The 23,952-nt window shown below is 35.2% G+C and overlaps 3 protein-coding genes and 1 pseudogene across 3 annotated transcripts; 2 read left to right on the forward strand and 2 right to left on the reverse strand.

Moving 5' to 3' along the window:
- The first annotated feature begins 2,430 nt into the window (after window positions 1-2,430).
- On the forward strand, window positions 2,431-4,434 carry LOC120203081 (cell division cycle 20.2, cofactor of APC complex-like). Its single transcript, XM_039203440.1, is given in 5 exon segments — window positions 2,431-2,864; window positions 2,984-3,259; window positions 3,354-3,419; window positions 3,421-3,624; window positions 3,710-4,434. Coding segments are annotated over 5 exon segments (1,371 nt in total). The 5' UTR covers window positions 2,431-2,762; the 3' UTR covers window positions 4,433-4,434.
- A 2,218-nt stretch (window positions 4,435-6,652) lies between these two features.
- LOC120203082 lies at window positions 6,653-8,359 on the reverse strand. Its single transcript, XM_039203441.1, has one exon. The coding sequence runs from the start codon at window positions 7,966-7,968 to the stop codon at window positions 6,730-6,732; it is 1,239 nt and encodes a 412-aa protein (XP_039059372.1). The 5' UTR covers window positions 7,969-8,359; the 3' UTR covers window positions 6,653-6,729.
- A 9,357-nt stretch (window positions 8,360-17,716) lies between these two features.
- LOC120203047 lies at window positions 17,717-19,117 on the forward strand (annotated as a pseudogene).
- Window positions 19,118-21,326: 2,209 nt separating this feature from the next.
- Window positions 21,327-22,566, reverse strand: LOC120203048. Its single transcript, XM_039203416.1, has one exon. It carries the CDS (start codon window positions 22,564-22,566, stop codon window positions 21,328-21,330), a length of 1,239 nt encoding a protein of 412 aa, XP_039059347.1. The 3' UTR covers window position 21,327.
- Window positions 22,567-23,952: the final 1,386 nt, after the last annotated feature.

The following is a 23,952-nucleotide window of genomic DNA, read 5'->3' on the forward strand; positions in this document are numbered from 1 at the left end:
ATCTCTTTGACCTCAAAAGAAAGAACAAATTAGTGAATTTGTTGGAAAATCCTTATTGTGGATAGCTAAGGTAGTGGACGTAGACTTTGATTGAGAAAGTCGAACCACTCTAAATCGCTATATAATTACTTTCAATTTTCTGCAAAAGCTTCCACCAAATTTTTAATTGCCAATTCACCCCCTCTTGGCCAATTCCGTCAATCGATAAACTCAACAATAATATTTAAGGTAAAACATATTAAATAATAAATATAATTATATAACTATAATAAAAAAAATAAAATTGGGGCTTAAAAAATCATAACAAATGATGTCATTTGGTTTAATTGTTTTTAAAAAAACAATCCCACATGGCTAAGAAACATAGAAAAGCATCCCAACTTGCTTCTATAAGTAATAGAGGTAATTTGACATTCAAAATCATAGAGCCTTTTGGTGAGCACAGAGCGAACTATTCTTTTGCTTCAATTGAGCTCAAATTTTAGGCTTCAATCGAACTTCTAAATTTTTTTGAGTTCGAGCCTTTTCGAGTTCAAGTTTTAATATTATATTTCGAGTTCGAGTTGAACTTGATAATTTTTAGCTCGTGATTTTTTGAGTTGAGTTGAGCTTACTTTTAAAGTTTTCGAGTTCAAGTCGAGCTCAGCAATACTCGAATTTGACTTGGCTCGTTGAACAAATGACGTCGTTTGGTTTAATTTTTTTTAAAAGAAAAAAAGTGAACTGACAGTTCAAACCGGTTTTACCGGTTTTCAGCCGGTTCACCCCGATTTTACCGGTTTTCAGCCAGTTCATTGCCAGCCCGGTTTTGTGATGTAACCGAACAGGACAAGCCATCGGTTCACGGTTCAACCGGCCGGTCCGGTCCGGTTTTGATAACCATGATAAAGTGTCCTTAAGAATATACGATCAAAATATATCGAAAAATAATGTGAAATTGTATATAAAATATTTGAATAATTAATAAAATAATTAATATTGTGCCAAAACAATACGGATTAGAATGAATTATTGAACAAATTAGAATGCTAAATGATAAATATACAAGTTGAGGTTAGGACTAATATGTAAAATGAATAAAATGTGACAACCAAATTAACAAAACCATGAAGTTAGTACATAATATAAACATGGGATTGAATTGAATTAGTGTTGAAATTAGAGGGCGCAAATAAATAAAACAAGAAATAAAGGAGCATAAATGTAAATAGCAAAACTTAAAGGCGTGAAAATAATACTAAAAAAAGGGAATGGAATTAAACACTGAAAACAATGACTAGATTGAATAAATTCAAAATAAAAGGGAAAAGATTTAAAATAAAACAAAGTAGTAATGAGAAGCGATTCGAGGACTAAATCAAAGTAAAATAAAATTGCAGGCTTTAATTGAAAAGAAAAGAGAATAATTTTATTTTTAATATATATATTTTTAGTTTTTTAATAATTTAATTTTAATTTTTGGTATTTTTTATTTAATTTTTGAATAATTATATATATTTTAAAAAATAAGAATCCCTTGAAAATAAAAAATTAATTTGGTCATTGAATTTGACCAAAAAATTAATTTAGTTCATTTACCACATCATCGACCACTGTAAACTGACACGTCAGCATTGTTGGTTGTCATGTCAACATCATGAACTATCACATCGACATTGCATCTGTCAACAAAGGAAACTATTGGTTAATGAACAACGTTGAGATTTTTTAAGGTTTGAGGGTTATGTTCAGAGTAATATTGTTTGAGGGTCACATTAACATTTTGAAAAAAAAATTGAGGGTCTTACATAACATTAAACTAAAAACTTATAAAATTAAAACCCAACCAATTGAGACTAGGGTGAGCAAAATTCGACTCATATTGACTTTGATTTATAATTTCATAAATTCGATTCGATTTTTTTAAATTTAAATCGAGTTATAAAATGAATCTCGAACAACTCAAATAGTAACTCGAATAACTCAAAATTTTTAGTAATTAGTAGATTGATTTTCAAGTTTGAGTTGAATCACTCGACTTTGTATGATATATGTATATAACATATAAAAAAATGAAGAAATATATATGTATTCCTTATAGTTATAGAAAACCGTTTAAATTAAAATTATATAATATCGTGATATTATAAATATTTATAATTAAATTTAAAAAGAAATTTAAACAACTCGACTTGAATTTTATAAACTCGACTCAACTCGAAATAATTTAAATCAAGTTTGAATTATAAAATAGAACTCGTTAACTCAAATAATTTAAATTTTTTACTTAACTCGACTCATCGAACAATAAGCGTTAATTGTGACACATAATACAAATAAAAAGAAAACTAACCGTTGCCGCTCCCCATGATAAACCCTAGATCTTCCTGAAGAAAAAAAAATAGCCGTTGCCGCTTCCCAAAATTAAAACCCTAGATATTCTTTCAACTCATATTAAAAATTTACTCGAACATCATTATATAAACTCCGCCGATTCCCCCATAATTCTTCAATAACTCTCAATCGAACATCTACAGCCGCTCTCTCAACGAATTTCTCTAATTGTTCTTTTGTCTACAGCGTTTTTCATTTGATGTTGTTTTTTGTTAATCGATTTTTTCCTATTAAATTTTAATTGGATATTTTGCAGGTTGCGGATTGTAATATTATATAACTTTTTGGATTTTACATAACTATTTCTTGCAGGATCTTGAGTTGTTCGTTGCTTTTCGTTTCTATTTTGTTATATATATCTGTTTTTTTTTTCTGGGATACTTGATATTATGGATGCAGGATCTTTGAATTCTTTTTCAAACTTGAATGGTCAATCTAAATGGCCACTCCAAGAGCAGTTTCTCCTGAGAAGGAATAATTCTAAAGAAAATGTAAACATTTCTACTTTTTTATACAGTATTTTATTTGATTTTGGTGATTGCAGATCTGGGTTTTTCTTGTTATTGATTTCTTGATTTTCAAATTGATTTTTTTTTCTTGGTATAATCAGATGGATAGATTCATACCGAACCGTTCGGCAATGGACTTCGATTATGCTCATTACATGCTGACCGAAGGGAGGAAGATCAAAGAGGACCAAACAGTGTGCTCACCTGCCAAGGATGCCTACAGGAAGATGTTGGCCGAGAACTTGAACATGAACCGGACCCGGATCTTGGCTTTCAAAAACAAGCCACCGACACCGGTGGAAAACTTTTCTTCCGATAATTCGACTGCTTCGGTTCATCCGGCCAAATCCGCAAAGCCTAGAAGACACATTCCACAGGTAACTAGAGCATGATATGCATGATTTGACTAGAACCTGGAAATTTTGTTGCAACAGACATTAATATGATACGGTTGTTATTTTGATTATTCAGAGCTCTGAAAGGACATTGGATGCTCCTGATCTCGTCGATGATTTTTACTTGAACTTATTGGAGTGGGGGCAGCGGCAATGTTCTTGCAATAGCACTTGGTAACACCGTGTATTTGTGGGATGCTTCAGATAGTTCTACGTCAGAACTTGTTACAGTTGATGATGAAAATGGTCCAGTAACAAGTGTGAATTGGGCACCCGATGGTCGGCATATTGCCATCGGCTTGAACAATTCCGAAGTACAACTATGGGATTCGGCTTCGAACCGACAGGTTTTGATTTTATATGCATTTGCAGCTTCTTATTTTTGCTCTTCTATCGCTTATTCTGACATGTCTATTACGTTTGTTGCTTCAGCTGCGTACTCTGAGAGGCGGTCACACATCGAGAGTTGGTTCGATGGCATGGAACAATCACATTCTCACAACAGGAGGCATGGATGGTCAGATTTTAAACAATGATGTGAGAATCAGATCACATATTGTCGAAACCTACAGAGGGCACCAGCAAGAGGTTTGCGGGCTGAAATGGTCGGCTTCCGGACAACAACTAGCCAGTGGAGGCAATGATAATCTTGTTCACATATGGGATAGGTCCATGGCTTCTTCGAATTCACCAACACAATGGCTGCACAGGTTGGAGGATCATACATCTGCGGTCAAGGCCCTAGCCTGGTGCCCTTTCCAGAGCAATTTGCTGGCCACTGGTGGAGGAGGCGGTGATCGAACCATTAAGTTTTGGAACACACATACGGGTGCATGCTTGAATTCGGTCGATACAGGCTCTCAGGTGTGCTCTCTGCTGTGGAGCAAGAACGAGAGGGAGCTTTTGAGTTCTCATGGATTTACTAACAATCAGTTAACCCTTTGGAAATATCCATCGATGGTGAAGATGGCGGAGTTAACCGGTCATACGTCTAGAGTACTTTACATGGCTCAAAGCCCCGATGGCTGCACGGTGGCATCAGCTGCCGGGGACGAGACACTAAGATTCTGGAATGTTTTTGGGGCCCCAGAAGTGGCTAAAGCTGCTCCAAAAGCGAACCATGAGCCATTCTCTCAGTTGAACCGTATCCGGTGATGGATTCTTTGTTTTTGTAAACTTTTCTTCTGATCCATCCCAGAATTATGTACAAAGTTTCATTCCCATTTTTATACATTATATTTTCAACTTCTCAATGAAATTGTTTCATCACCATCATACTATTATGTTCGTCTTTTATAATCCTTCTGAATTTTATTAGATGCAATTTGGCCCATAACTTTTTAATTTACATAATATCTATACAAATTTAACAAACAAACATAAAAAAACTTCACAAGACAAATATGTTTGCATAATCAAGTATTCACTAAAATAACACTTTAGCAATATAGACAATTTAAACTTACAAATGTTTGACATCGAAAAATATAACTATTTAGTACTATAAGACTCTTTGATGTTGATATTTTCTTTCTATAATGTTTATGTTTGTTCTCCATCTTATTTTTTATTCTTTTCATATCCTCTAATATATTCCTAGTCGTTTGGAGCTGTGAGGTTAATTATAGCCGTTGGGAGCACTGATCTAGAACATTAAATGATCAAATGTAACTTTGGTTTCAAAATTAAAGGCTGAGTATCAAAATCGAGTAATAATATTTTAAAAATATAACCGTTGGACTCGATTGATATTAAAACTTAAAGATGAGTTTCGAAACATCATTGAAGAAATAAGATATACATATGATAAAACAATTAACTTTGATTAAAAAACAATTTAAAACAAAAAAATTCAATTCAAAAGCAAAATTTGACAAAAAAAAAGAAAATTCAATTCAAAATAATTTTTTAAAAAACAATCCGGGTCCGAGTCGGGTTCGGGTTTAAGGTGAAAAATACATAACTCAAAAAAATATAATTTTACCTTAAATATTTAGGAATAATTACAATAATACCCCCATATATATATATTTTAATTAATTCATTGTTTTTATTAAATAAAAATAATATTTTTTTATTATTTTGGGTCGGATCGGGTGAAATCTTGCTTCATGCGGGTCGGGTCGAATCTCAGGTGGATGAGTCATTGTTCTCGGGTCGGGTCGGGTGGACCAAAAACCCAACCCAACCCGACCCATGGCCATCTCTAGTGAAAATTTTCATAAAAAATATAATATAGAGCACATATAAGTAACTCAATGCAACCAATTTCATAATATTTATAACTTATATTCAAAATTTAGAATATATATATCTTTTTGTAATTTAACCAATTTTGATATTAAAAAATTTATTGGAATTATCATGAACGTAAATTTAGGAGCTCTCTCCTTTCTCCCAATTGATTTAATCTCCTCCTCAAAGACTCCTTCGCAACTGACATTATCGACTAATAACAGTTTAATCATCGACTGCATATTCAGTAAAAATTAGAAAGAACGAATCATCCATATCAATTATAACCACATTTTACCATTAATAGTAAAATAATTAATATATATTTGGGTAAAGTATACAAATGGTCCCTCGACTATAGGGTGATGCTTTGTTGAGTATCTCAACTAATAAAAGTTGTAAAATGGTTCTTCGACTATAGGGTGTTGCTTTGTTGAGTCACCGACTATTAAAAGCTACAAAATGGTTACCTGACTATTTAGTATGTTCCAAACTCGTCATTTTCTATTAAAAAATTGACGACAGTCTGAGCTGGATATTAAGCTAAGGATTGAGATATGACAAAATATGATCACATAATAATAAAAAAACATATCATATCTCAGTCAATATGTTAACATCCAAATCAAAACGTATTGAATTTTTTAACCGGAAAAATGGGTTTGGAACATACTAAATAGTCAGGTTATCATTTTGTAACTTTAATAGTCAGATGACTTAACAAAGCAACACCCTATAGTCGAAGGACAATTTTATAACTTTTAATAGTCAAGGGACTCAATAAAGTATCACCTTATAGTATAGGGACCATTTTTTGTACTTTACTCTATATATTTTAAAAGTGACAACTTCAATAAACAAGAGAAAAAAATATCACTACAATTCATCACACGAAGTCGACCCAAGCAAAAGAGCCGATAAAGAACAAAAAAGAAAAAAATATATAACTCCACACACTGAAACAATAAAGTTATCTGGTGTTTCTGCTTGAATGTGAGGAAAATAAAAATCTAAAAATACTTGATAACAAATTTTAGATATATATTTATATATTAGTTGAAAATTTAAAAGAACTTAGACACCTTAAACAAATTTTAGATATATTTTAGTATAAATCAATCAATAAATAAACGTCTCTTTCTCAAACTCACACCTTAAACCATGTTGCTTGCCCTACAAAAATATAGATAAATATTAATTAAAAATGAAAGCTGAAATCAACCCCACCATTGATGTACTGCAACAACTTCATCCCTCAACTTGCCATACAAAGCCAAACATTCCCAGTAAGCCCTTTTTCTCACATTCTTTCTTCCACCAACTCCTTTAGGGTTGCATTCCAAGAACAATTCATCAACCAATCTTATAGCTTTGCTCTTCACCATATCTTCAACCACTTCCGCCTCAGCCTTCATCACCACATACTCTTCTTCCTTCACGTTCTTTCTCAGCCAATCCGACATCCCCGTCGTCTCCTGCACCGCCTTTTTCTTCCATGACTCCTTGGTCAGTGTCTCAATCTTGTACATCTCGAATTCCAGGTTCCGTGTTGGGTAGTGCTTGGAAAACCAGTTGGTGCCGCTGCCACCGTCTTTCTCCGATGAGTCCACGTCGATGAAAACCCGACGAGGGTAGCTTTCGAGCGTGTCCCCCAATAAGTCCGGTAAATATTTGGTTCGTTTGCGGTAGGTTTTCGATGTCCCCGAGAATGCTCTCGGTGGTTCGAGAAGAACATCTTCTAGTTTCTTCAATACCGCTTTCTTTGCTTCCGATGTGTTATACCCCAAGAGCCGCCTTTTGGTGGTGGTCGTGGTTGTTCGAACATTTTTGAGCTTTTTCATTATAAAAACATTTATCGAATGGAATTTCCTGTAGTAAACCATCTTATAATCAGACGGATTATTAAATGAATGTGAAGACCATTCACCCAACTCTTGAATAGCAACGATGCCACCGACTTTGAGGATGCGGTCGACGAATTCGTGTGCGGATTGAAAGCTTTTGGTGAAGATGAAATCAAAGTACTCATTGGGGATAAAGCTTTTTTCTTTGAAATCATTTGCAACACTGAATTCCATATCGATTTTCGTCGACAACAAAGAACCCTGAATGGTTTTTTTTTCTTCATCATATTCATCACTCAACAATAGTCCTTTGTCCCCCGGTTTCAGAATACCTTCATTGTTCAAATCATTGAATAAAACTGGCAGAAACTCCAGATTAACCGGATCAGCGACGACAACAGTATCATCGGAGACAATTTTAGGGTTTAGACCAGTTTCGTTGTTCACAATGAATTTAAGTAACACAATGGTTAAAGCAAAAACCATCAAGAACCGACCAAGGAGCTTAAAAACTCTGGAACGAAGAACCTTGACCGTCAAACGTGTACCAGAATGCAAATTAATGTCATTTTGCCAAACTTTACGCTTGTTATTATGGCATTTGGTTTCCATCGATGGAAACTCTTGATTTTAAAAAACACAAACAGAAAAGGGCTTATAGATCAGCAACAAGAATCCAATCAGTTGTAGTACGAGAAACAAAACAGGAAAAAATCTTGGGACTAGCAGATGAAACTTGAAAGGGAAAACAAGAAAGAAACAGTAGGCGAGAAAGAGAAGGAGACGAAGTTGTGTAAACTTAGCGGGTGCAAAATCGGGCGGTGGTGTGATTCCCACCCACGAGAGCAAGGCGGGTGCTTTGCATTCTGGACCAAAGTAATAACAATTCCTTCGTACGCAAAACCTCCATCGTTTTACCCTTTTTATACCCAGAGTTCATGCACCAATATTTTTTTTAACGATGCATGGCTAAAATACACCGATTGATATTTATTCAAGCAAACATTGGTGGTGGCTTTGTTTTTTGGGGAATCGGTATTGGGTTTTTATTTGACGGGGGGCTAAAAAAGAGCGATTCAATGATAGGTTTCTGGTGCGGTTATGTAATAATATTCCAAAATATCTATGGTTTCACGACAAATATGCTAAGCCTTTTATTTTCTTACAGCCTCTTTACGTTGGAGGTACCCCACCAAACTTCACAATGTTACTATTTTTATATTTGTTTATTTATTATATAAATGGATTATTTATTATTTAATGTTAATATTTTAATTATGTGTTACTATGAGAATGACCTCATGATACTAACACATCTCTATAGTTGAGAACCCTAGACAAGCCTTTTTTTTTTTATTACCAGAGTCTCCAAACAGCTTGGCTTCTGTGAATAAAGGCCTTCGAGCCAACTTCTCTTTATGGATGAAACCTCTACATAAAACCTCTGATAAGTAAACGTACCATAACGAAATTTAAAGATTAATTAAGGAATCCATCTAGCCTATTAATCTATAAATAGCCTTATTATCTTACGATTGATACACATATTAAAGATCATTATAAATATTCTAACCAAGACTGAGAGGGGAGCTGACACCTTCTACAATTAACACCCCTCATTATTATCTCCATGATCGAACCTTTTATTCATCTAAATATCGATCTATGATAGTCACTTCGTTGGTCGCGACTCTCAGCCCAAAACAGAAGGAGTGAATCACTCACGGTCAATAAAATTAATTGTTCTCATCAACGATTGGTGCAATGAAAGTGGAACATGTCATATTAGAAAATTTAGTTGAAATCTTACAAAAAAAACAACTATCATTGTCTCCCCACAAAGCTAAAACATCAACCCTCACCCTCTCTAAAAACCAAAACAACCAACCTCATCTCTAGTCAGTCCATTGACGCATGCCAAAGGTGCATATGGTGAAGAGAACAAAGGTAAAAAAAAGGGGGACAACACAAGCAATGTTATTTGTCCTCCTAGTTAAGATCGCCTCCCTTACGAGTGTTGGGGGATGCGTAAGCGTCGTCGCTCTAGGCTTAGTTTTTCCTAACACATCCCATGAGCCTCCCTAATTTGGGCATAATGTAGCAATAGCTAAAGCAGCGACCCAAACATATGGGTGGAAAAGTTGGCCAACCCTTCCATCGAACATTATTGTGCTCAAGGGGCTTGAACATGTGTTGGAGGAAGCTTTATGCAAGGAATCCCACCGTAGATGACGCAACATCAAAAGAAAGCATGGAAAAGCATGTGCAGCCATTAACCCTCCATAACGTCTCACGAGTATCGATAAGTCTCATCTTGCAAACATGTAACATAGTTATGAACTAACATATTTTTTGCAGGAACACCTTGTGCAAAACTATAAGGGACAACTAATGTACACCTTAATCATGTAACAAAAAAACCTCATCACAGATAGCATGTAATTTTAGAATTATTAATGCACATGATTTTTTTTGCATCTCCGATTAGATCTTGAATCACTTGAAATGTTCTTATTATTCTTCATTACACTATCATGACATTGAGTTGCCTCCACTGTTAAAAGAGCATCTATTTATCTCTGCTCCGAGTGTTGAGATACCTTCACTCATTGTAAGAGATATGATGCCTTTGAACGCTAAAGAAGCCTTCACCCATTAATTATAGAAACGTTCAGTTACCTTCATACATACTGATCGTGAGTTGCCTCTATAGGGTGTTGAGTTGTCTTTATCTCGGCTTATGATTACAAAAATACATGAGGGGTCAAGATTTTTCCGCTTTGGCATTGAGATGTCTTTTCTTAGTAACGCAATGGCAAAGATGCCTCAGTTTTACCTGTAGTATATGGACACATTTAGATGCCTCTGCACTCACCATAGTACACTACCACACACTGAGTTGCTTCCTCTACTTGGTCGAATAACGTTGAGATCTCTCACACTCTTCATTGCTAAGGAATCCGTCTTGCTAGGGCAAAGGCATCTAGATGCTCGATAAGGTACAATGGAGAAATTTTATTCCTAGAGAGAGATAACTCGACCCCTCGGGTAAATTCTATACGTCGTAAGCTTGGGGTGAAGGTAACTCTATGCCTTAAAGAGTTTGTAGGTCTGTGAAGATATCTCGACGCTTTTACAGAAAATGGCGATGGTATCTCAATGTTATTTGTCCATAATAGAGACGTCTTAACTCGTATGGTTGGCTAATAAAGAAATGATGAAGACATTTTTTCATTTAGAATGTCGTGGAGGCGGCTCGATAGCTCGATGCTCTTAACTAGATCGAAGACATCTCCATGTCATAATAACATGGTAGAAGTATCTCAATGCAATGGAGACATTGCAGATGGCATAAACATTCTTGGAGAGATAACAATGAAGATATTCTAGGAGAATTTAAGTGTTTTAAATGAAGGAAAAAGAACTCTGGTAACTGCATGTATTAAAATTTTTTCAACACTACACATTACTCTAAAAGGAAGTTTTCCCTATCTCTTATGTGGAAACAACTAATTTGTATTCCGAGTCTTGCCTCGTCTAGAGCGAAGACATGCTTATCTCATATACAATATAGATGGTCTCATTCTATTTAATCTAAAGCAAAGATGGAGGACTAACTAATAAGTTTGTTTGAGATAAGTCTTGAGCCTAAAGGAATGTTAGGAGAGTTACTCTCGTAACTATTGGCTACACGAAATTACTAGTGTTACTTGTGTTCTTACCCCTTTCTTGATGATACCTATGGTGTCATCATAGTAATAAACATCCATGTTAACAACATCCACTGCTTCTTAGTTGATAGGCCCAGTAGATTCATCAGCCTTTTGCTTGTGTACGACGGTGGTGGTGCTTGATGACGACGTGAGCTAGACTTGTTGTTCAAATGTTTGGATTGCCAAATTGATTAGAGTTGTGCATGGTCCGAACTAGGGCAGGTTGATAGGGTGTGCTTTGTAAAATCAAGGCCTTGAACGATGTCTCCTACCCGTTGCCAACGCTCATAGGAAGAGTCATTCGAGTGAAAAAGAGTGTCATGTTGTCTATGTTATCTTCCTTGCTTTTTCTTCTCCCCGTCGTATGCTTTCAGTGGAATTGGAGGGTCAGTTGATCCTACTACTGCAACTACGATTAGGCTTCCCAATAAGCTTGAGGCCACACACATGGTTTCAAATTACGGATAGAAAATGCTATAGCGGTCGTGATATTACGATAACGCCGCCGTCCGAAACCGATTTTCATGATTTTTGTGGTGGGTAACGGATTCACACCAATAGTAGTTATGTCGAGCCCGCAATTTAACGGGTAACGGCGGATTACGCCGATCACAGGACACTATAAGCGTTATTCTAATCGTGATTCCAATTTCCAACCGCAATTTTTCTTTGTTTCAAAAAATGAAAGGTCGGGGAGAGGAGGAAGGGGGAGGGGTAGTTGAGAGTGAAAGCATATTTTTTTTCTTTTATACAATGAAATATGGGGGGGGAGAGGAAAATGGGAGGGGAGAGTTGAGAGTAAAAGAAAGATCGGGGATGGGAAGTTGAGAATAAAAGAAAGATCGGGGAAGAGGGGAGGGGATTGCTTTATCTTTTTAATAATTTTTAAAATATAATTTTAAAGGATATATTAATTTGACATCCCTCCCACTTTTAGAATTTACAATTTAATCCCAAGTTTAAAATGTAAACTTTAATTTTTTATTTAATTTAGTCTTAATTTCAATAATCTAAATTTCTAAATCTAAATTTTACAATTTTATTTTAATTATATTTAATTTAGTCATTTTAGGGCAAGTTGTGCGACATTTAAAAAAAATTCACGACCACAACACCCGCAATGACCACAATGACATCCATTACATTCGCAACTGTGATAAACGATGCGACCGAAAACGTGACCGCGAACGCTATTTAAAACCCTGGCCACACATGCAAGTTCTGCAGCTTGATCTTAGCCATTGGCTAGAAAAAACCAAGTACATAAGGGAAATTTTAGGAAGATGATGGATTGATGTTGGTTATTTTACTCTTGGGGATTCATCTCGACTTATTCCTTCTCATCAAGAGGTGTTCCATGCTCATAACTTTAATTATTATAAGTAACATTTGGTTTATGGAGACTATAGGTGATTTTTATTTGGGTGGAGAGCTGCAATCAATGATTTTAGAAGAAGAAATGTGTCGTGGTCGCCACTATCTTATGGTGATAAAGAAAGTCTGGAGCTAAAAAGAGACAATTTAAAGAATAAGTCCACTCTCTGAATCTTGGCTAAGGGGTTTTATAGTAACTCTTAGTGTTCGTGTCAGACCTAAGGTCTTTATGATTACTTGTAAGTTGACAAGTTAAATGGATACGATCATTTGACAATAGATTTAATTTTTGTAAACCATATGAGTCTATAAGATATCTTATCAAATGTTGTTGATAGGAGGATATGGACCTCTGGAGTCATCAATTAAAGGAGTTCTTTCTTATTTTTCGATTGGAGGGGAGTAAAAATGGAGATGTGACTCATGGGGAAATCTAAAGGATGTGTAACATAATTACATCTAAATTTAAACATAAATTTGAATAAATATATTCAATTGAACTTGATTATAATTTCAAAAATTAGACTTCATTTAAAAAAAATTCAAATGAAATTTGAATGATAAAATGGTACTTGTAAATTTGACTAACTCAATTTTTTCCACCCAACTTGACTTAATCGAATACTCATGGAAACAATATCCCAACAAACAGAATGGTAAGGGGCAAAGTTTGAGTCTTCAAAACCCTGGAAAGGAGTTCATTGTATTTATTAGTGTAATAGAAGAGATACAAGGCTTAGTAGAGAAGTTATTAGTGACGATTAGGCGAGAACATGACCACTGTTTATATATTATCTAGGGTAAACTATATATCTAGTCACTCAATTATTCTAATAGTTCCATTTCGGTCACCAATTTCTTTTTTTCAAAATCATATATAAAGTTATGCTTTAAATCTATTTTGGTTACCCACCATTAAAAAATAAACATAACTAGTGACATGATATTTTTTAAAAAAAATCATTAATAACGTAACATATTGTATGATGATATGTTAGTATCCGTTAATTTTCAACAGTGAATGACCCAAAATGTAAAGCTGGTGGAATACCGAAAGCTCATATTGGATCTACTTAAAGAGTTTGATGAAGTCACTTTCCATTATGTGCCTAGAGAAGAGAATCAAAAGGTCGATGTCTTATCTACCTTGGCAACAGTATTCAAGGCTGGCCAGGAGTATGACATTATGCCAATTGATATACAGTCGTATGAGTACCCGACTCATTGTTACCAAATCGAAGAGGTAAAAGACACCAATCCTTGGTACCATGACATTATTCAATATATTAAAAACCAAAGCTATCCAGAAGAAGCCACTAAAACTGATAAAAGAACAATCAGAAGGATAGCAGCCGGATATGTTCTTGATGGGGAAATCTTATACATGAAAAGCCATGATCAAGTCTTGTTAAGATGTGTAGATGTAGAAGAGGCAAAGATGATCTTGGAAGAGGTACATGACGAAGTTTGTGGAACTCATACAAATGGACATATGATGTTAAGAATAATTATGAGATACAGATACTTCTGGTCCACATTGGAGGGCGACTACATCAACTATGCTAGAAGATGTCATAAATGCCAAATCTATGGGGATAAAATAAATGTTCCGCCTCACCCTCCTCTTTTGATGACGGAACCATGGCCCTTTTCTATGTGGGGCATGGATGTCATTGGACAAATCCACCCAAGAGCTTCAAATGGTCATTGGTTCATTCTTGTAGTAATTTACTATTTTACCAAATGGGTGGAAGCTTCATTATATGTCAGTGTCACTCAGTCCACTATTTGTAAGTTCTTGAAAAAGAAGATCATATGTTGGTATGGTTTATCTGAAAGAATCATTATCGACAATGCAACAAACTTGAAAAACAAGATGATGGATGTTGCTTGTGAACAATTTAACATAAAGCATCATAACTCTACTGCTTATAGACCAAAGATGAATGGAGCGGTAGAAGCAACAAACACAAATATCAAGAAAGTAGTGGAGAAAACGGTTGAGACATACAATGATTACACGAGAAAATACATTTTTTTGTTTGCTTACCGAACTTCGATACGAACTTCGACTGGGGAAACCCTATTTTCCTTAGCATATAGGATAAAGGCAGTATTTCCCATTGAGGTAGAGTTCGATCACTCCAGGTTTTGTCAGAAGTTAAACTAGATGACGCATAATGGGTGCAAACTCGATATGATCAATTAAACCTAATAGAAGAAAAGAAGTTGATGGTTATTCACCATGGTTAACTCTACCAAAAACGAATGATTCGAGCATAATAACAAGGTGTGCCCAAGAGTATTTTGTGAATGAGATCTTGTAATGGAGAGGATTTAGCCAATTCAAAAAGACTTCAGAGGAAAATGGATGCCAAATTGGGAAGAGCCTTATGTCGTAAAAAAGGCCTTCATGGAGGAGCGTTGATCTGACTGAAATAGACGGGCCAAAACTACCTAATCCCATTAATTCAGATGCAATCAAGAAATATTTAACTTAGGGTAAAAACCCGAAAGGGCACCCTAAGTTGAAGAAAAAAAACGTTTAGAGTGAAAACACGAAATGGCACTCTAAATCGAAAAATTAAAAAGAAAAACAAGATGAAAACCCACAAAGGGAGTCTTGAAACCAAGGATGGATCTAAGTTGAAAACCCAGAAGGGCAGCTTGGATAATGATCCAGGATTCACACATGGGAAAGGTCCCTGGTCAAGGCAGTAAAACATCACGACATCCAAGTCTTTTGTCTACTTAACAATTTGGAGGAGCTTTGCACTCTCTCAAATGTTGTCACATCTTTGAAGTCCCCTTGACAAAAGCTGAAGTCAAAAGTTATCTAACGGTATGTCAGTTCAAAGGTGTTCGCATTGTCGAAATCTAGGGCATCTACTTGTATTTCTTTTATGTATTGGCTTTTTCCGAGTGTTTGCCATGTACTCTTTGTTCTTTTTTTGGTGTTTCTTAAAATGAAAATCAATTCCTTTTAAGCATCTCCCATTGATTTAAATAAGAATAATTTATTCACTTTTGGAACGGATCATTGTGTATTACTATAAAAAGATTTCATGAAAATACAGGTGTTCGGAAGCTAATAAAGTTTTGCACATACTCGAAAGAATGACTTAAATGCTAATAAAAAAGCATTGATTAAATCAAGACTATAAGTAAAGCTTCTTTGCAAGTTCCCAGAGTGCATATCATATCAAAACCCATTGAAGAGTTATAAATCAAGGGTCAAAAATTCAAAATTGGCAAGAATCAAGAGCCATCTAGAATGATAGTAAGAGATTGAGATTTCTCTCTAAACCCTAAAAAAACATATGTTGCATATGCATTTTAGAAATACATAAGAACATCACAATTTTGCAGATTTTTTGTCAGAGCCAATTTCAAGAATATTGAATTCAAAGGAAGCTCAAAATAAAAAACAATGCATCCTATCCAAGTTAGATTTCAACGTCACATGAAAGATATCTAGCCCAAGGAAAATTTATTCAATCTAGACTCAACTTCATGATGAATGATACACTCACGATTTCAACTTCACAAAGAAGGATATCGTGCCCTATGGATCGACTTAACTTGAAAACAAGTGAGTGATCTGCAACAATAAGGAATTATTTCCTAACCTAATTTACAGTATAGTTCAAGGCGAGAAGGGCTAACTGTCAATGAAAACTTTCGAGTTCAATTCCATTCAACTCAAAGGCGTATCAACCGCATGGTAGCTGCAAGAAACTACTTTCTGGTTGAATTTTCAAACCGAGGTCTTTAAGCCAAGAAGGAGACCAAGTTTGACTACGATTTGGCAACAAGAATCCATTTTTCAATTTCGAACTAGATTTCAACTTCACAGCGAAGGATATCATACTCGAAACATCCAAGATCGACTCAACTTCATGACGAATGAGTCACCCGTAATTCAGCTCAACAACAGGGAGCCATGATCTATTAGAATTTTCAAGTCGAATTTTAACTCCACGACAGAAGATATTCGATAAGAGAGTCAACAGACATTGAGTTGGATTTCAATCACAGAGAAAAATATCAGACTCACGGGAGCAAATTCAGTTTTGGACCCTCTTCTTACTGAACGAAAATTTGTGTCCTTTTATATTTGCCCTATTTTTTTCGTTACACGATAAATGGGCAAAGAGGGGCAGATGTATACACCCATTTTCGTCTGGGACATTAAGGGCTTTTATATAGTATATAATATATAAAATATTTCAAATTGTTTTTTGAAAATATATAATATATGGTTTTGAAAATATTTTTGAAAACGTATAATATATAATTATAAAAACATATTTTTGAAAACGTATAATATAGTTTTAAAAAATATATTTTTGAAAACGTATAATATATAATATTTTTAAAAATTTATAATATTTAGTTTTTTTAAAAAACTTTTGAAAACGTATATTATATAGGTTTTAAAAATACTTTTGAAAACGCATAATATATAGTTTTTAAAAAACGACTTTGAAAACATATATAATATAATGGTTTTGAAAACATTTAAAAAATGTATATATAGTTTAACATTGTTATTTATATTATTTCTATTTTTTATTTATTATGTATTTATTTTATTTATTTTTCGTGTCCATTTTCGGTCCAAGTCCAACATCCAGGTGGTCCAGCCAGGATCCCAACCTGGTAGCCTGACCCAGCAAACCCGGTTAGGGGGTTTGACCTAGCCCAAAATCTAAAGTTAGGGTTTTGTGTTTAACCAAGGGCGCCGCAAGAGAGGAAATCGGCAGCGCGCGTGGAGGCCATGCGCCAACAAGTTGGCCGAGACTTTCGGTTGAACGTCCAGGATTTTCGGCCCAACGACGACCTCAACATAATGTGAACAAGTCAGGAAACATCCCCGAAAAGATCGGGGATGACCCTGAGATCATCGGAATCAAACGGTCGATCGAAGGCTATAAAAGCCTCGTTTGGGAGGCCGAAAAGGAGGACAACAATAAAAACAACCAAACAACGATAGTCACAAAAAAACTCAGCAAGCAACACAAATAACAACACAAAAACGGAGAACCAATAGCAAACAAAGAGGGCACCCAACATAAAAACGAGTCAATAATCGAAGGTTACCAAGAAGTACAACAATACTCAACTAAATATAGCATAAATCAAGCCAAAGGTCGCCAGAAAAAGCGAAGAGTCACCGCCGAACCAAGGTAAAAAAACGAACGATTTTCTTTAGATCTACGCCATTTTAGGTTCGTTTTGTGGATTCAGGGCTCGGGTTTAGCTTTAAGACGATGAGAGGATCTTTTTGGGTAGTTTTAGGGGATCATTACATACTAACCGAAGGGAGGAAGATCAAAGAGGACCAAACAGTGTGCTCACCTGCCAAGGATGCCTACAGGAAGATGCTGGCCTAGAACTTGAACATGAACCGGACCCGGATCTTGGCTTTCAAAAACAAGCCACTGACACCGGTAGAAAACTTTCCTTCCGATAATTCGACTGCTTCAGTTCATCCGACCAAATCCTCAAAGCCTAGAAGACACATTCCACAGGTAACTAGAGCATGATATGACTAGAACCTGGAAATTGCAACATACATTAGTATGATACGGTTGTTATTTTGATTATTCAGAGCTCTTAAAGGACATTGGATGCTCTGATCTCGTCGATGATTTTTACTTGAACTTATTGGATTGGGGCAGCGGCAATGTTCTTGCAATAGCACTTGGTAACACTGTGTATTTGTGGGATGCTTCAGATAGTTCTACCTCAGAACTTATTACAGTTGACGATGAAAATGGTCCAGTAACAAGTGTGAATTGGGCACCTGATGGTCGGCATATTGCCATCGGCTTGAACAATTCCAAAGTATAACTTTGGGATTCGGATTCGAACCGACAAGTTTTGATTTTATATACATTTTATGCTTATTTTTGCTCTTCCATCGCTTATTCTGACATGTCTATTATGTTTGTTCGAGAGTTGGTTCGATGGCATGGAACAATCACACTCTCACAATAGGAGGCATAGATGGTCAGATTGTAAACAATGATGTGAGAATCAGATCACATATTGTCGAAACCTACAGAGGGTACCAGCAAGAGGTTTCCGAGCTGAAATGGTCTTCCGGACAACAACTAGCAAGCGGAGGCAACGATAATGTTGTTCATATATGGGATAGGTCCATGGCATCTTCGAATTCACCAACACAATGGTTGCACAAGTTGGAGGATCATACATCTGCGGTCAAGGCCTTGCCCGGTGCCCTTTCCAGAGCAATTTGCTGGCCACCGGTGGAGGCGGCGGTGATCGAACCATTAGGTTTTGGAACACACATACGGGTGCATACTTGAATTCGATCGATACAGGTTCTCAGGTGTGCTCTCTGCTGTGGAGCAAGAACGAGAGGGAGCTTTTGAGTTCTCATGGATTTACTAATAATCAGCTAACCCTTTGGAAATATCCATCGATGGTGAAGATGGCAGAGCTAACCGGTCATACTACATGGCTCAAAGCCCCGATGGATGCGCGGTGGCATCAGCTGCAGGGGACGAGACACTAAGATTCTGGAATGTTTCTGGGGCCCCAGAAGTTGCTAAAGCTGCTCCAAAAGCAAACCATGAGCCATTCTCTCAGTTGAACCGTATCCGGTGATGGATTCTTTGTTTTTGTAAACTTTTTCTTCTGATCCATCCCAGAATTATGTACAAAGTTTCATTCCCATGTTTATACATTATATTTTCAATTTCTCAATGAAATTGTTTCATCGCCTTCATACTATTATGTTCGTCTTTTATTATCCTTCTGAATTTTATTTTGCTAACAAAAAGAATGGTTGTAATTTAGCCACTGACCTTTTCTTAGATGCAATTTGGCCCATAAATTTTTAATATAAATTCTATGATGGAAGCAATTGAAATATAAAAAATTTATAGAGGTTCGACTTTTAAATTAAATCTGCATCCACTACCTTAGTATCCGTATTAAAAATTTCTTAAATTCACTAGATTTATCCATCTTTAAAGACAATATGCAACCTTACAAACACTTTCAAAGTTCATACCAAAAAACCTTGATTATACACACTCCCAAAGAATAAATACAAATTTAACAAATAAAAGAAAAACATCACAAGATAATATATGTTTGCACAATCAAGTATTCACTAAAATAACATTTTAGCAATATAGACAATTTAAGCTTACAAATGTTTTACATCGAAAAATATAACTATTTAGTAATATAAAACTCTTTGATGCTGATATTTTCTTTCTATAATGCTTTTGTTTGTTCTCCATCTTATTTTTGATTCTTTTCATATCCTCTAATATATTCCTAGTCGTTTGGAGTTGTGAAGTGAATTATAGCCATTGAAAGGATTGATCTAGAACATTAAATGGTCACCTGTAACTTTGGTTTCAAAATTAAGAGGTGAGTATCAAAATCGAGTAATGATATTTTAAAAATAGAGCCGTTGGACTCAACTGATATCCAAACGGAAAGATGAGTTTTGAAACATCATTGAAGAAATAAGATATACATATGATAAAATAACTAACTTTGATCAAAAACAATTTAAAACAAAAAAAAAATCATTCAAATAAATTTTGAAAAACAAAATTCAGTTCAAAAGCAAATTTTGACAAAAAGAAAAAAAAGAAAATTGACAATAATGGTGACTGTGAAAACTTTCATAAAATAATATAATATAGAGCACATATAAGTAACTCAATGCAACAAATTTCATAATATTTATATTCAAAATTTAGAATATATACATTTTTTGTAATTTAACCAATTTTGATATTGGATTTTAGTTTCAGTATTCCAAATTTTATTGGAATTATCATGAACGTAAATTTAGGAGCTCTATCCTTTCTCCCTATTGATTTAATCTCCTCAAAGACTCCTTCACAATCGACATTATCGACTAATAACAGTTTAATCATCGACTGCAATTTTCAGTAAAAATTAGAAAGAATGAATCATCCATATAAATTATAACCACGTTTTACCATTAATAATAAAATAATTAATATATATTTGAGTAAAGTATATATATCGTCCCTGACTATAGGGTGATGCTTGTTGAGTCTCTCAACAATTAAAAGTTACAAAATAGTTCTTCTACTATAGGGTGTTGCTTTGTTGAGTCCCCCAACTATTAAAAGCTACAAAATGATCACCGACTATTTAGTATGTTCCAAACTCGTCCTTTTATGTTAAAAAATTGACAACAGTCTGAGCTAGATGTTAACTGAAGATTGAAATATGACAAAATATGATCCCATAATCTAAAAAAACTATCATATATCAGTCAACATGTTAACATCCATCTCAGATTGTATTGAATTTTTTCACGAAAAAAGATGAGTTTGAAACATAACTTTTATAGTCAGAGGACTCAACAAAGTAACACCATATAGTCGAATGACTATTTTGTAACTTTTAATAATTAAAGGACTCAATAAAGCATCTCCTTATAGTCGAAGGACTATTTGTGTACTTTACCCTACATATTTTAAAAGTGACAACTTATAAACAAGAGAAAAAATATCACTACAATTCAATCACATGAAGTCAACCCAAGCTAAAGAGCCGACAAAGAAAAAAAAAAGGAAAAAAAACTCCACACTGAAACAATAAAATTATCTGGCGTTTGTGCTTGAATGTGATGAAAACGATAAAAATCTAAAAATACTTGATAACAAATTTAAATATATATATATATATATATATAGTTGAAAATTTAAAGAACTTAGACACCTTAAACAAAATTTAGATATATTTTAGTATAAATCAATCAAATAAATAAATGTCTCTTTCTCAAACACACACCTTAAACCATGTTGCTTGCCCTACAAAAATATAGATAAATATTAATTAAAAATGAAAGCTGAAATCAACCCCACCATTGATGTACCGCAACAGCTTCATCCCTTAACTTGCCATACAAAGCCAAACATTCCCAGTAAGCCCTTTTTCTCATATTTTTTCTTCCACCAACTCCTTTAGGGTTGCATTCCAAGAACAATTCATCAACCAATCTTATAGCTTTGCTCTTCACCATATCTTCAACCACTTCCGCCTCTGCCTTCATCACCACATATTCTTCTTCCTTCACATTCTTTCTCAGCCAATCCGACATCCCCGTCGTCTCCAGCACCGCTTTTTTCTTCCATGACTCCTTGGTTAGTGTCTCAATCTTGTACATCTCGAATTCCAGGTTCCGTGTTGGGTAGTGCTTGGAAAACCAGTTGGTGTTGCTACCACCGTCTTTCTTCGGCGAGCCTACGTCGATGAAAACCCGACGAGGGTAGCTTTCAAGCGTGTCCCCCAATAAGTCCGGTAAATATTTGGTTCGTTTGCGGTAGGTTTTCGATGTCCCCGAGAATGCTCTCGGTGGTTCGAGAAGAACATCTTCTAGTTTCTTCAATGCCGCTTTCTTTGCTTCCGATGTGTTATACCCAAAGAGCCGCCTTTTGGTGGTGGCTGAGGTTGTTCGAACATTTTTGAGCTTTTTCATTACAAAAACATTTATCAACTGGAATTTCCTGTAGTAAACAATCTTATAATCAGACGAATTATTGAATGAATGTGAAGACCATTCACCCAGATCTTGAACAACAACGATGCCACCGACTTTGAGGATGCGGTCGATGAATTTGTGTGCGGATTGAAAGCTTTTGGTGAAGATGAAATCAAAGGACTCATTGGGGATAAAGCTTTTTTCTTCGAAATCATTTACAGCACTGAATTCCATATCGATTTTCGTCGACAACAAAGAACCCTGAATGGTTTCTTTTTCTTCATCATATTCATCCCTCAACAATACTCCTTTTTTCCCCGGTTTCAGAATACCTTCATTGTTCAAATCATTGAACAAAACTGGCAGAAACTCCAGATTAATCGGATCAACGGAGGTAACAGCATCATCGGATACAATTTCAGGGTTCAGACCAGTTTCGTTGTTCAGGATGAATTTAAGTAACATAATGGTTAAAGCAAAAACCATCAAGAACTGACCAAGGAGCTTAAAAACCCTGTAACGAGGAACCTTGACCATCAAACGTGTACCAGAATGCAAATTAATGTCATTTTGCCAAACTTTACGCTTGTTGTTTTGGCATTTGGTTTCCATCGATGGAAACTCTTGATTTTAAAAAACACAAAGAAAAAAGGGCTTAAAGATCAGCAACAAGAATCCAATCAGTTGTAGTACGAAAAACAAAATAGGAAAAAAATCTTGAGACTACCAGATGAAACTTGAAAGGGAAAACAAGAAAGAAACAGTAGGCGAGAAAGATAAGGAGACGAAGAGAGGTAAACTTAGCGGGTGCAAAATCGGGCGGCGTTCTGGACTAAAGTAATAACAATTCCTTCATACACAGAACCTCCATCGTTTTACCCTTTTTATACCCAGAGTTCGTGCAAAAATATTATTTTACGATGCATGGCTAAAATACACCGATTGATATTTATTCAAGCAAACATTAGTGGTGGCTTTGGTTTTGGGGGGAATCAGTATTGGGTTTTAATTTGACGGGGGGCTAAGAAAGAGTGATTCAAGGGTAGAAATTATAGGTTTCTGGTGCGGTTATGTAATAATATTCCAAAATATCTATGGGTTCACGACGAATATGCTAAGCCTTTTATTTTCTTACAGCCTCTTTACATTACAGGTACCCCACCAAACTTCACAATTTAATATTTTTATATTTATTTATTTATTATATAAATGGATTATTTATTATTTAATGTTAATATTTTAATTATGTATTACTATTATACCTCCGGAGAATGACCTCCTGATACTAACATATCTCTATAGTTGAGAACCCTGTACAAGCCTTTTTTATTACCAGAGTCTCCAGACAACTTTGCTTCTGTGAATAAAGGCCTGTGAGCCAACTTCTCTTTATGGATGATACCTCTAGATAAAACATCTGACAAACACACGTGACGTACCATAACAAAATTTAAAGATTAATTAAGGAATCCATCTAGCTATTAATCTATAAATAGACTTATCATCTTTCGATTGAAACACGTATTAAAGATCATTATAAATATTCTAACCAAGACTAAGAGGGAAGCTGGCACCTTCTACAATGAACATCCCTCTTTCTTATCTCCATGATCGAACCTTTAATTCATCTAAATATCGGTCTACGATAGTCCTTTCGTTGGCGTGACTCTCTGCCCAAACCAGAAGGGGTGAATCACTCACGGTCAATAAAATTAACTTTTCTCATCAACGATTGGTGCGATGAACGTGGAACATATTATATTAGAAAAATTAGTTCAAATCTTACCCAAGAAAATAACTATCATTGTCTCCCCACAAAGCTAAAACATCTGTCCTCACCCTCTCTAAAAACCAAAACATCCAACCTCATCTCTAGCCAGTCCATTGAAGCATGCCAAAGGTGCATATGGTGAAAAGAACATAGGTAAAAAATGGGGACAACACAAGAAATATTATTTGTCCTCCTAGCTAGGATCGCCTCCTTACGAGTGTTGGGGG

Source organism: Hibiscus syriacus, unplaced genomic scaffold (assembly GCF_006381635.1).
Source record: "Hibiscus syriacus cultivar Baekdansim isolate YM2019G1 unplaced genomic scaffold, ASM638163v2 tig00009023_pilon, whole genome shotgun sequence".
Classification (NCBI taxonomy): Eukaryota; Viridiplantae; Streptophyta; class Magnoliopsida; order Malvales; family Malvaceae; genus Hibiscus; species Hibiscus syriacus.